At 40.1% G+C, this 13,352-nt stretch overlaps 1 protein-coding gene across 1 annotated transcript in view; it reads right to left on the bottom strand.

The window, feature by feature from the left end:
• Positions 1-13,352, bottom strand: part of HSD17B4 (hydroxysteroid 17-beta dehydrogenase 4) — a 99,753-nt gene that overhangs the window by 18,597 nt on the left and 67,804 nt on the right. The window contains exons 17-19 of the mRNA XM_027546952.1: positions 12,219-12,284; positions 8,220-8,289; positions 6,209-6,315 (exon numbers count right to left, since the gene is read on the bottom strand). Of these exons, the coding sequence (XP_027402753.1) occupies positions 6,209-6,315; positions 8,220-8,289; positions 12,219-12,284 (243 nt within the window). The remainder of the gene's footprint in view (positions 1-6,208; positions 6,316-8,219; positions 8,290-12,218; positions 12,285-13,352) is intronic.

Genomic DNA, 13,352 nt, shown 5'->3' with positions numbered 1-13,352 from the left:
AATGTTTTAATATAAAGTTTTTCCATTTGGGGAGGGGGGTAGTTTCGGATGGAGGTTGGAGAGCATAAAAGGAAGAAATAGGTTTGACTATACTTAAATTCACAAAAACAGTAATATGATAAAATTAGAAAAGAAAGATTATAGTTAGTATAAGTTAATTGTCTAAGTATAGAATCAATAAACAGTTCACTCTTGACAAATCAAGACATAGAAGAATAACCATATTAAGCAAAGTTATACAGGCAACCATTAGTACAACTAAAAAGAAGCAATTAAAAGTGGTACGAATTAAGTCTGGGGAATAAGATCTGGGGTTGGCATATAGGAAAGAATAATTCTACTTTTTATTTCATAATTTTCTGTATGATTTTATTTGTTCTGTGTACATATTATTGGACAATAATAAAAACTTTATAATCATCACTATAAAATAGTTTTAATAATGAGAATAATCAGTGTTATCAAAGACAAAACATCAGAAAATAAATTTCCACTGCTGCATGGAGCACAAACTGATAAAGCTTTTTGGAGTTATTTGACACTGTCTTAATGATTTTTTTTTAAGTGTATGTCTTGATTTATGCAAAGATACTGTGCAGAGACAGTTTTCTTTGTAATTTATAATGGATGAAAACTTGAAGCTAATATACTGATATAATTATAGTTTATGTTTATTAACGTTCAAATGCAGCCAGTTAACATTTTTAATTAATTAAGGTAAATTATAAAATATTAAACAAAATAATAATAATTTTTTAAAGGTATACCACAAGTTTTTGTTAAGGCATATATATTGACATATGCATGCTCCTAACTACTTGATCTCCTCTCGGCCGTCCCCCCTGACCTGGGAAGCAGGGGAGCTTCTCTCGGCCGTTTCTGCGCTGTCGCAGTCTGGTACTCTCGGTCGCTGCCCCTGACCTCAGATGTGGGGTAACTCCTCTTGGCTGCTGCCCTTCGGGCGTGGGGTCCTCTAGGCTTCTGCCCCTGACCTCCGACATGGGGTGGCTCCTCTTGGCCACGCTTAGCGCGTGGGTTGCAGCCGCCTGATCTTATTCACCTGCGTCTGAGGTCAGGGGCGGAGGGCGGGAGGAGCTACCGGACACCACCATGCCCGAGGCCAGGGGCCGCGGCCGGGAGGAGTAACCCCACGTCCAAGGAGCCGTGGCTGCACAGGCGCGGGAAGGCCTAGAGGAGCTATCCCACGTTGAAGGTCAGGAAGGGCGGCGGTGAGGAGATATCCCTCGTCCATGATAAGGAGCAATGGCTGCGCTTTGCTGGAGCAGCCGTGAAGAGATACCCCACACCCAAGGTAAGAGAAACCCAAGTAAGACGGTAGGTGTTGCAAGAGGGCATCAGAGGGCAAACACACTGAAACCATACTCACAGAAAACTAGTCAATCTAATCACACTAGGACCACAGCCTTGTCTGACTCAATGAAACTAAGCCATGCCCATGGGGCAACCCAAGATGGACGGGTCATGCTGGAGTGGTCTGACAGAATGTGGTCCACTGGAGAAGCGAATGGCAAACCACTTTAGTGTTCTTGTCTTAAGAACCCCATGAACAGTATGAAAAGGCAAAATGATAGGATACTGAAAGAGAAACTCCCCAAGTCAGTAGGTGCCCAATATGCTACTGGAGATCACTGGAGAAATAACTACAGAAAGAATGAAGGGATGGAGCCAAAGAAAAAAGAATACCCAGCTGTGGATGTGACTGGTGATAGAAGCAAGGTCCGATGCTGTAAAGAGCAATATTGCATAGGAACATGGAATGTCAGGTCCATGAATCAAGGCAAATTGGAAGTGGTCAAACAAGAGATGGCAAGAGTGAATGTCGACATTCTAGGAATCAGTGAACTGAAATGGACTGGAATGGGTGAATTTAACTCAGATGACCATTATATCTACTACTGTGGGCAGGAATCCCTCAGAAGAAATGGAGTAGCCATCATGGTCAACATGCAGTACTTGGATGCAATCTCAGAAACGACAGAATGATCTCTGTTTGTTTCCAAGGCAAACCATACAATATCACAGTAATCCAAGTCTATGCCCCAACCAGTAACGCTGAAGAAGCTGAAGTTGAACGGTTCTATGAAGACCTACAAGACCTTTTAGAACTAACACCAAAAAATGATGTCCTTTTCATTATAGGGGACTGGAATGCAAAAGTAGGAAGTCAAGAAACACCTGGAGTAACAGGCAAATTTGGCCTTGGAATACGGAATGAAGCAGGGCAAAGACTAATAGAGTTTTGCCAAGAAAATGCACTGGTCGTAACAAACACCCTCTTCCAACAACTCAAGAGAAGACTCTATACATGGACATAACCAGATGGTCAACACCGAAATCAGATTGACTATATTCTTTGCAGCCAAAGATGGAGAAGCTCTATACAGTCAGCAAAAACAAGACCAGGAGCTCACTGTGGCTCAGACCATGAACTCCTTATTGCCAAATTCAGACTTAAATTGAAGAAAGTAGGGAAAACCACTAGACAATTCAGGTATGACCTAAATCAAATCCCTTATGATTATACAGTGGAAGTGACAAATAGATTTAAGGGCCCAGATATGATAGATAGAGTGCCTGATGAACTATGGAATGAGGTTCGTAACATTGCACAGGAGACAGGGATCAAGACCATCCCCATGGAAAAGAAATGCAAAAAAGCAAAATGGCTGTCTGAGGAGGCCTTACAAATAGCTGTGAAAAGAAGAGAAGCGAAAAGCAAAGGAGAAAAGGAAAGATATAAGCATCTGAATGCAGAGTTCCAAAGAATAGCAAGAAGAGATAAGAAAGCCTTCTTCAGTGGTCAAAGAAAAGAAATAGAGGAAAACAACAGAATGGGAAAGACTAGAGATCTCTTTAGGAAAATCAGAGATACCAAAGGAACATTTCATGCAAAGATGGGCTCGATAAAGGACAGAAATGGTACAGACCTAACAGAAGCAGAAGATATTAAGAAGAGATGGCAAGAATACACAGAAGAACTTTACAAAAAAGATCTTCATGACCCAGATAATCACGATGGTGTGATCACTCACCTACAGCCAGACATCCTGGAAGGTGAAGTCAAGTGGGCCTTGGAAAGCATCACTACGAACAAAGCCAGTGGAGGTGATGGAATTCCAGTTGAGCTATTCCAAATCCTGAAAGATGATGCTATGAAAGTGCTGCACTCAATATGCCAGCAAATCTGGAAAACTCAGCAGTGGCCACAGGACTGGAAAAGGTCAGTTTTCATTCCAATCCCAAAGAAAGGCAATGCCAAAAAATGCTCAAACTACCGCACAATTGCACTTATCTCACACGCTAGTAAAGTAATGCTCAAAATTCTCCAAGCCAGGCTTCAGCAATATATGAACTGTGAACTTCCTGATGTTCAAGCTGATTTTAGAAAAGGCAGAGGAACCAGAGATCAAATTGCCAACATCCGCTGGTCATCGAAAAAGCAAGAAAGTTCCAGAAAAACATCTACTTCTGCTTTATCGACTATGCCAAAGCCTTTGACTGTGTGGATCACAATAAACTGTGGAAAATTCTGAAAGAGATGGGAATACCAGACCACCTGATCTGCCTCTTGATAATGTGTATGTAGGTCAGGAAGCAACAGTTAGAACTGGACATGGAACAACAGACTGGTTCCAAATAGGAAAAGGAGTATGTCAAAGCTGTATATTGTCACCCTGTTTATTGAACTTATATGCAGAGTACATCATGAGAAACGCTGGGCTGGAAGAAACACAAGCTGGAATCAAAATTGCCGGGAGAAATATCAGTAACCTCAGATATGCAGATGACACCACCCTTATGGCAGAAAGTGAAGAGGAACTCAAAAGCCTCTTGATGAAAGTGAAAGTGGAGAGTGAAAAAGTTGGCTTAAAGCTCAACATTCAGAAAACAAAGATCATGGCATCCGGTCCCATCACTTCTTGGGAAATAGATGGGGAAACAGTGGAAACAGTGTCAGACTTTATTTTTCTGGGCTCCAAAATCACTGCAGATGGTGACTGCAGCCATGAAATTAAAAGACCCTTACTCCTTGGAAGGAAAGTTATGACCAACCTAGATAGCATATTCAAAAGCAGAGACATTACTTTGCCAACAAAGGTTCGTCTAGTCAAGGCTATGGTTTTTCCTGTGGTCATGTATGGATGTGAGAGTTGGACTGTGAAGAAGGCTGAGTGCCGAAGAATTGATGCATTTGAAGCGTGGTGTTGGAGAAGACTCTTGAGAGTCCCTTGGACTGCAAGGAGATCCAACCAGTCCATTCTGAAGGAGATCGGCCCTGGGATTTCTTTGGAAAGAATGATGCTAAAGCTGAAACTCCAGTACTTTGGCCACCTCATGCAAAGAGCTGACTCATTGGAAAAGACTCTGATGCTGGGAGGGATTGGGGGCAAGAGGAGAAGGGGACGACAGAGGATGAGATGGCTGGATGGCATCACTGACTCGATGGATGTGAGTCTGAGTGAACTCTGGGAGTTGGTAATGGACAGGGAGGCCCGGCGTGGTGCAATTCATGGGTTGCAAAGAGTCGGACACGACTGAGCAACTGATCTGATCTGATCTGAACTACTTGATTATTTATAAAATAATAAATCTGCTAAAAATATAACCATATATAATATTCTTCATGATACATGTGTATTAGAGGTATTTATAGCTATGAAAAGAAAACTTTCTGAATACCAAGTCAATGAAATAATAAAAATAATAATTTCAGTACACTACCTACTTTAAATGAAGTTACTAAGACTCCTTCTTAGTTACATAAAATATATATTTATACATATTTTGTATATATACATATATAAATTTAATATAGACTAAGCATATTAATAACTTCAGATATGCAGATGACACCACCCTTATGGCAGAAAGTGAAGAGGAACTAAAAAGCCTCTTGATGAAAGTGAAAGTGGAGAGTGAAAAAGTTGGCTTAAAGCTCAGCATTCAGAAAATGAAGATCATCGCATCTGGTCCCATCACTTCATGGGAAATAGATGGGGAAACAGTGGAAACAATGTCAGACTTTATTTTTGTGGGCTCCAAAATCACTCCAGAAGGTGACTGCAGCCATGAAATTAAAAGACGCTTACTCCTTGGAAGAAAAGTTATGACCAACCTAGATAGCATATTCAAAAGCAGAGACATTACTTTGCCAACAAAGTTCGTCTAGTTCAAGGCTATGGTTTTTCCTGTGGTCATGTATGTATGTGAGAGTTGGACTGTGAAGAAGGTTGAGAGCCAAAGAATTGATGCCTCTGAACTGTGGTGTTGGAGAAGACTCTGGAGAGTCTCTTGGACTGCAAGGAGACCCAACCAGTCCATTCTGAAGGAGATCAGCCCTGGGATTTCTTTGGAAGGAATGATGCTAAAGCTGAAACTCCAGTACTTTGGCCACCTCATGCGAAGAGTTGACTCATTGGAAAAGACTCTGATGCTGGGAGGGATTGGGGGCAGGAGGAGAAGGGGACGACAGAGGATGAGATGGCTGGATGGCATCACCGACTCGATGGACATGAGTTTGAGTGAACTCCGGGAGTTGGTGATGGACAGGGAGGCCTGGCGTGCTGCGATTCATGGGGTCGCAAAGAGTCGGACATGACTGAGTACTGAACTGAACTGAACTGAAGCATATTAAAAAGCAGAGACATTACTCTGTCAACAAAGGTCCACCTAGTCAAGGCTATGGTTTTTCCAGTGGTCATGTATGGATGTGAGAGTTGGACTAGAAAGAAAGTTGAGTGCTGAAGAATTGATGCTTTTGAACTGCGGTGTTGAAGAAGACTCTTGAAAGTCCCTTGGAGTGCAAGGATATCCAACCACTCCATCCTAAAGGAGATCAGTCCTGAGTATTCATTGGAAGGACTGATGTTGAAGCTGAAACTCCAATACTTTGGCCACCTGATGCGAAGAGCTGACTGATTTGAAAAGACCCTGATGCTGGGAAAGATTGAGGGCAGGAGGAGAAGGGGACAACAGAGGATAAGATGGTTGGATGGCATCACCGACTCAGTGACATGGGTTTGGGTGGACTCCGGGAGTTGGTGATGGACAGGGAGGCCTGGCGTGCTATGGTTTCATGGGCTCGCAAAGAGTTGGACGTGACTGAGCGACTGAACTGAACTGAAGAGTCCTTCTCTTCTCTAACACTAAAAAGGAACAAATATTTAAATTAATAATTTACACATACCTTAATTGCCTTGAATCTCGATACGTCATTATCTGCAAACTGCTGTAAAACATGCCTGGCAGAAAATCCAAATGTACATAATCCATGTAATATAGGCTTATCGAAACCTAAAAATAAGAGAGATGATTTAGTTAGATAAAGACACATTTCATGTTTAAAAACCAACAACAGTTCATTCAGAACTTCAAAAATAATTTGTAAACTGCATTAACCTGAATCATACCATGTATTTTAAGAAACATGAAAAATATTTTATAAATAATACTTCCTGGGGGAAAAATTATGAAATAAACAAAGAAAGAAAAAAAAAAAAAAACAAGAAAGGAGTGTCAGAGATCTGGGGACACAAAGAATTATTTTGTTAGGTTTGGGTGTAGCCATGAAATCATCCATGGTGATTTCAATATCCATGTATGTAGACGATCCTTCCTCAACCTTTCAGTTTTCTGCTCTCCCCTCCAATGACCTTGCCCTTCATGCTCTGTCCTCCAAGGACTTTGTCCTTCATGATAACTCAGATATTCATCCCCATGGTCCTAACACAGACGTTGCACTAGCAGGAGCTACCTTCCACCATAATCTGAATTTCAAGGACACCATTTTCTGAATACTACTTCCTACCTTTCCATATCCTTTGCATAAACATATTAGCAAAGGGCTATTTTTTAAATGTCACCAGTTAAACTGCCAGTCAGAAGTAGCAATGTCTTTATTATTTAGATAACTGAGCTAATATTTTCATTCAGTTCAGTTCAGTTCAGTTGCTCAGTCGTGTCTGACTCTTTGCAACCCCATGAATTGCAGCACGCCAGGCCTCCCTGTCCATCACCAACTCCTGGAGTTCACTCAGACTCACGTCCATTGAGTCAGTGATGCCATCCAGCCATCTCATCCTCTGTCGTCCCCTTCTCCTCCTGCCCCCAATCCCTCCCAGCATCAGAGTCTTTTCCAATGAGTCAACTCTTCGCATGAGGTGGCCAAAGTACTGGAGTTTCAGCTTTAGCATCATTCCTTCCAAAGAAATCCCAGGGCTGATCTCCTTCAGAATGGACTGGTTGGGTCTCCTTGCAGTCCAAGGGACTCGCAAGAGTCTTCTCCAACACCACGCTTCAAAAGCATCAATTCTTCAGCACTCAGCTTTCTTCACAGTCCAACTCTCACATCCATACATGACCACAGGAAAAACCATAGCCTTGACTAGACGAACCTTTGTTGGCAAAGTAATGTCTCTGCTTTTGAATATGCTATCTAGGTTGGTCATAACTTTTCTTCCAAGGAGTAAGCGTCTTTTAATTTCATGGCTGCAGTCACCATCTGCAGTGATTTTGGAGCCCACAAAAATAAAGTCTGACACTGTTTCCACTGTTTCCCCATCTATTTCCCATGAAGTAATGGGACCAGATGCCATGATCTTCATTTTCTGAATGTTGAATTTTAAGCCAACTCTTTCACTCTCCTCTTTCACCTGCATCAAGGGGCTTTTTACCCCACATCCGAGGTCAGGGGCAAAACCCGGGAGGACCCCATGCCCGATGGGAGGTAGTCAAGAGGAGTTACCCCACGTCCGAGGTCAGGGGAGGTCAGGGGCAGCAGCCGAGTGGAGCTACCCCGTGTCCGAGGTTAGGGGCCTCGGCCCGGAGGACCTACCCCACACCCGAGGCCAGGGGCCGCAGCCGGGAGGAGCAACCCCACCTCCAATGAGCGGTAGCTGAGCAGGCGCAGAAGGGCCTAGAGGAACTATTCCACATTCAAGGTCAGAAGGGGCGGCGGTGAGGAGATACCCCTCGTCCAAGGTAAGGAGCAGCGGCTGCACTTTGCTGGAGCAGCCGTGAAGAGATACCCCAGGTCCAAGCTAAGAGAAACCCAAGTAAGACAGTAGGTGTTGCAAGAGGGCATTAGAGGGCAGACACACTGAAGCCATACTCACAGAAAACTAGTCAATCTAATCACACTAGGACCACAGCCTTGTCTAACTCAGTATTTTCATTGGTATATATTATTAGCAACTCACCTGCTAAGCTAGCAAAGTTAGGATCAATGTGTAAGGGATTCCAATCTCCACTGAGGCGGTACAAAGCAGCCTGTGGAGAGAGAATTATAAAAGTAACTAGCATATCAGTGCTTTCTTAGAATACATTAAAATAAAAACAGAAAATATGACTGGTTATTGCACGAGAAATGCATCGTAATATACCTAACTCTAGCTTTGATTAAAAAATAACTATTTCTAACAAAAAAAAAAAGGTTAAGCATAAATCAAATGCTTTTTGTAACACCTGCCACTGAAATCAGTTGGGAAGGGATGAAGACTGTGCAAAAATAGCAACGGGAACCAAGAACTACATCTGGGAATAACACTGGTTACCACTGCCTAAGGAGAAATTCACAAAAAGGAATCCATCGATCTACTCTCATTAAAACACAATGAAGACAAGGTGTAAATGTTTATAGCCTCTTCTAAGCAAGCAAAATTTATGCCAACTTTCTTGTGGCATAAATTGTGGGGTGTTTTAAATTGAAGCCTATAACCCAATGCTAGACACATAAACATCAAACACGTCTAATAAACTTTCAATCGACTGGGTGCACTAAATCCTGACATCAGCTCATCCTGCAAAAAAAAAAAAACAAGAGACGAGTAGCCTGCCATTAAGATTACATTTCTGCTTAGTCCAGATCTTCACATCACTTCTGTACTTGGATAAGGCAGGGTTAGCAAAAAGAGATAACAATAGGGCTTCCCAGCTGGCTCAGTGGAAAAGAACCGCTGGCAACCCAGAAGATGAGGGTTCCATCCCTGGGTCAGGAGGATTCCCCTGGAGGAGGGCATGGCAACCCATTTCAGTATTCTTGCCTGGAGAATCCCATAGACTGAGGAGCCTGGAAGGCTACAGTCCACAGAGTAGCAGGGAGTCATAGATGACTGAAGCGACTGAGCAGACACACACAAAGATAACAGCAGGATCAAAAATTCTCTATACTTGTCAGCATTTAAATTGTGCACTGGTCAAATGAAAAAAAAGTACTTTTCAGTACTGAAGGAAAGACAATTCAAAAAAAGCTAAGAGTAAGTATTTTAATGTATCTGTGTATTAACTTTGAGTCTGCCTCAAGAACTCTTTCTTATCAATTGCTATGTTAAGCTTTCCAAGACTATTAAAATGTTTTATAAAGGCTAGCCATGTCAGCATACCTGATTTTCTTAGTGTTTTTTGTTATTTTTAATTATTGATCATTCTTTTTCAATAAATTTTATCTACAGAAAATAACATTTCCTACAATTCACAGGAAAATATTTACTTTTTAATATGCTTTACATCATTTTAAAAAACTCTTTCTCTTTCCCATCACTCCACACAATAGTTTTCTAAATTATTCACCTTTTCAATGAATCAGTGTTCTTTTCCTTTATGTGGCTTCTAAAATAATTAAATCAAATCAACAATTATCAAATAGATGTGATTTACAAGATTCTGTATAAGTTGTAGAGGGTTAAATGATAAATTTTAGAAACGATTTAAAAAAATAAAACATTAGGCAAATATATATCATCATGTTACATACAAATAGAAAAAATGACGAACTTCAAACCCCAAATCCAGAGCTGGATTTGAACCTCAGTCTGTCTGATGCCAAAACCAATAATCTATTCAGTGTCTGACACCTTCTCCTTTGGTAATTTAATAAAGAATTACATTTTAATGGATAGCATAACCAATATTCCAAAGATTAACTTTATTTGACAAAGATGATAGCTAAAATTCTAATTGTTAGAATAAGTAGTATAAGATACGTAACTGGGGAAACTAAAGATATTTGTTTTCTTTCTTCCCAAATACAAAGTCTGACATCTGTTACCTTCCTACTCTTTGGTCTTTCTAGGTTATTGGGGATGAATTTTCTCTTTATTAATTATGACTAACCATGAACCATACTTGTAATATCATACGAATTTGAAGATCGAGAAATTCTCCTAAAGAAATGAAAAACAAAATATTCCAGAAGTGACACTGGTAGAGCTAAAACCATGATTGCCAGTTCTCTTACTGACTGAAAAATGACTCATTTAATTTAAATACCTGGCAAACAGTTTATGCTATAGTGGCATAATCCATTCCATTCCCACTTCTCCTTAAAGGTCTGTTCATCCATAATCACCTCTGGCCACTCTCCAGTGTAAATTCTCTAATTCTTACTCCTTGTACATACATCAAGCTCTTATCTGCTATCATTATTAAGTTCTTATCCCCATTCAGGCCATACTGCAAGTTTTACATCTCTGATAAGAGAGAATATCTATGTACCAGTTTAGTTCAGAAGTCTCATTTTTCCTATTAAACTCTTTTGTGTATCATTCTCCAATAAGTAACACCTCTCTGAATGTCTACAGCACTTACTCTACAATTCAAAGCCTTGTCTTCAATCATTCATTGCTTGGAATAGATGCCCTAGTTATTAAGACATATACACATTAATTCTAAGTGTACTTTCAGTTCCTTGTCAACAGATCACACTTCTTGATTTGTGTCTCCTACAGTACAGATCTAATTTAAAATAGCTCATAAATCCCCTGAACTTTATGTAAAATTTTATGCAAAATGTTTTTAAACAAATTATATATTGTTTTTAATCACATTCTCAAATGACCATGTGATACAAATGGCCAGGAACCTCTGTGAAATGATGGGTGCCCATTATTCATACAAAAAATATGTGTTAACTTAAAAACTGTTCTTTGTCACACAGCAAAGTATTCAAGTTGGCTAAAAGCTAATGAAAAGTTCTATTCATCTGAAAAACCAGAAAAAGAAAATCTTTCTGCTTACTGTATAAAGAAACTCAATCCATGGAAACTATTCAGCTTTTCTTATCTACAGCAGATATATTTTATTATTTCAGAAACCCAAGAATAATGGAGCATTGCTGGACTTTGTGAACCATGAAACCACAAAGTCTTTTCTGTTCTTCAGTGCCACAATAAAATTCATTTCACTGTGAAGCTTTAATTATACATAAATATGAGTGTTTTCTTAAGAAATTGATAAGAAATAGGGATGGGAAGAACATTTAAAGGCAAAAACTAATCTGTGATAAAAAGTATTATTCTATCACCCAATTATATAGTGTTGAAAAAAACACAATTACTAATTATTACTTAATACAATACAATTACTTAATTCTTTCTAGCTCATGAAGTTATATTTCTATTTGTTAGTAAACATAAATCCTGCAGAAGTTCTCATATCAATATGTCAAAATTAGTATCAAAAAATAAGTGAATTTTATAAATAATCTGCTGTCACTACCTGTTTATTCACTGCATTACTTCAGAGCTTTATGTATTCTGTTCTATATCTGCATGATTAGTATCCTAGCCATCTTAAAGAAGAACCTTCATAACTCTCAAAAATAAAGTTGCTTTTTCATCTTCAAGGTCACCTTTTGTTTATTAAATAAATCTTTGCATGCTTACAGAATCTGTTAACTGACAGGGTATTTTATCTCCTTCATCAGAAAACATACTATTCATGCCAAACAGAACAGATTAAATCACCTGCTCCTTCTAAGATGCCTTATTGTACCTGTCCACTAAAGTTGGCAGAAACTAATCTGTCTCTACGCAGTGCAGCTCAGCTTTCTTTTCCAACAGAAGACAGGATAACTAAAATCTGCCCTTTATTTTATCCTGTTCTCTAAAGTTTTAACGAAAAGCTAGGCAATCTTTTTAAGGCAAGCAATCCACGCCAACAAAACATGATGCCTTCTCAACTGACTTGTAAAAACCACAAATATTTTCTTCTGATATCTAGTGGAGAAAAACAACCGTTAAGTAAAAATTCACACAGAACAAATTTCAACTACAGAAATATGCTGTTATTTCTATTATGTAGAATTCTTTTGAATTCTTAGGACTACTTTTGAATTCATAGGATTTACAGGGTATCAAGAGTTACACGTTAAAGTGCCAGGAGCCAGATGGCTTTACCACTTTTCAAAAACACCTTGTTACCTGATTAAGTGAGGTGGTATCTGTAAGTACAGCATCAGGAGGTCTATTGGGTATGGCTACAGCTGCCTGAAATAAAAAAATAAAAATAAAAAAAAAAAAAACACGACACGTTAAATAGTTAACAAAATAATTGCTAGTCTCTTTACCGAAATTGGTATTTGACAAACAAGCATGTTGCAATGGACAGTTGTTTCTCGGTTTCCAGGACACCAAAATTTGCAGATGTTCAAGTCTCTTATACAAAATGGGGCAGTATTTGCATATAACCTATGCACATCCTCCCATACACTTTAAATCATCTCAAGATTACTTGTAATACATACTACAATGTAAATACTGTGTAAATAGTCTGAGAACTTTCTAGAAATTTTTTTTCTGGCTATTTTTGTTTTTTGTTTTTTTTTTTCTGGCCCCGACCTCGGCGGCCGGCCGCCCGCAGAGGCCCCCGGCCGAGTCCCAGTCTCCGTCGCGGCTGCACGGCGCGCAGTCCCGCCCCCGCTTAAAGCCGCTGCGCCGGCCGCCCGAGGATTAGGCCCGGGCGCACCGCCCTCCAGTGGGTGCGGCCTGGGCGGGCGGCGGGAGCGGGGAGGGGCGTCACCTTTTCTGGCTATTTTTGATCCACGGTTGGTTTAATCTGCAGATGCAAAACCTGCGGATGTGGAACCCATGGATATGGAGGGCTGACTGTAATGAAATCTGTAAGCTGGATAAAAAGAATCTTTTTTAAATATATTCAGCACATAATGACCTTTAAAATTCTGTAACTGTGAGCTTCATCTACATTATGATTTCCCTGAAATGACTCTCTATAATGAAAGGAATTATATAACCAGGTCCATTCTCTAGGCAACAAACAGGGACTCTTCCCAATGCAAAAGAATACTTCTTTCCAGGGGAGGTCTTTGAGGTCAGTCTTTGAGGTTTGACCAACTCAGTGGACATGAATTTGAGCTCCAGGAGACAGTGGAGGACAGAGGAGCCTGGCATCCTGCAGTCCGTGGAACTGCCAAGAGTCAGACATGACTTAACAACTGAACAACAACAAAAATGATCCCATGACAACTCTTCTTAGCTGTCTCCTTGCACAGTTCTCTAGCAAACTTCTAGTTGGACTAGTTTACTTACTGCTTCCAT

Source organism: Bos indicus x Bos taurus, chromosome 7 (assembly GCF_003369695.1).
Source record: "Bos indicus x Bos taurus breed Angus x Brahman F1 hybrid chromosome 7, Bos_hybrid_MaternalHap_v2.0, whole genome shotgun sequence".
NCBI lineage: Eukaryota > Metazoa > Chordata > Mammalia > Artiodactyla > Bovidae > Bos > Bos indicus x Bos taurus.
Note: the sequence above shows the minus strand (reverse complement) of the source record. Positions and strands in the feature narration are given on the sequence as shown.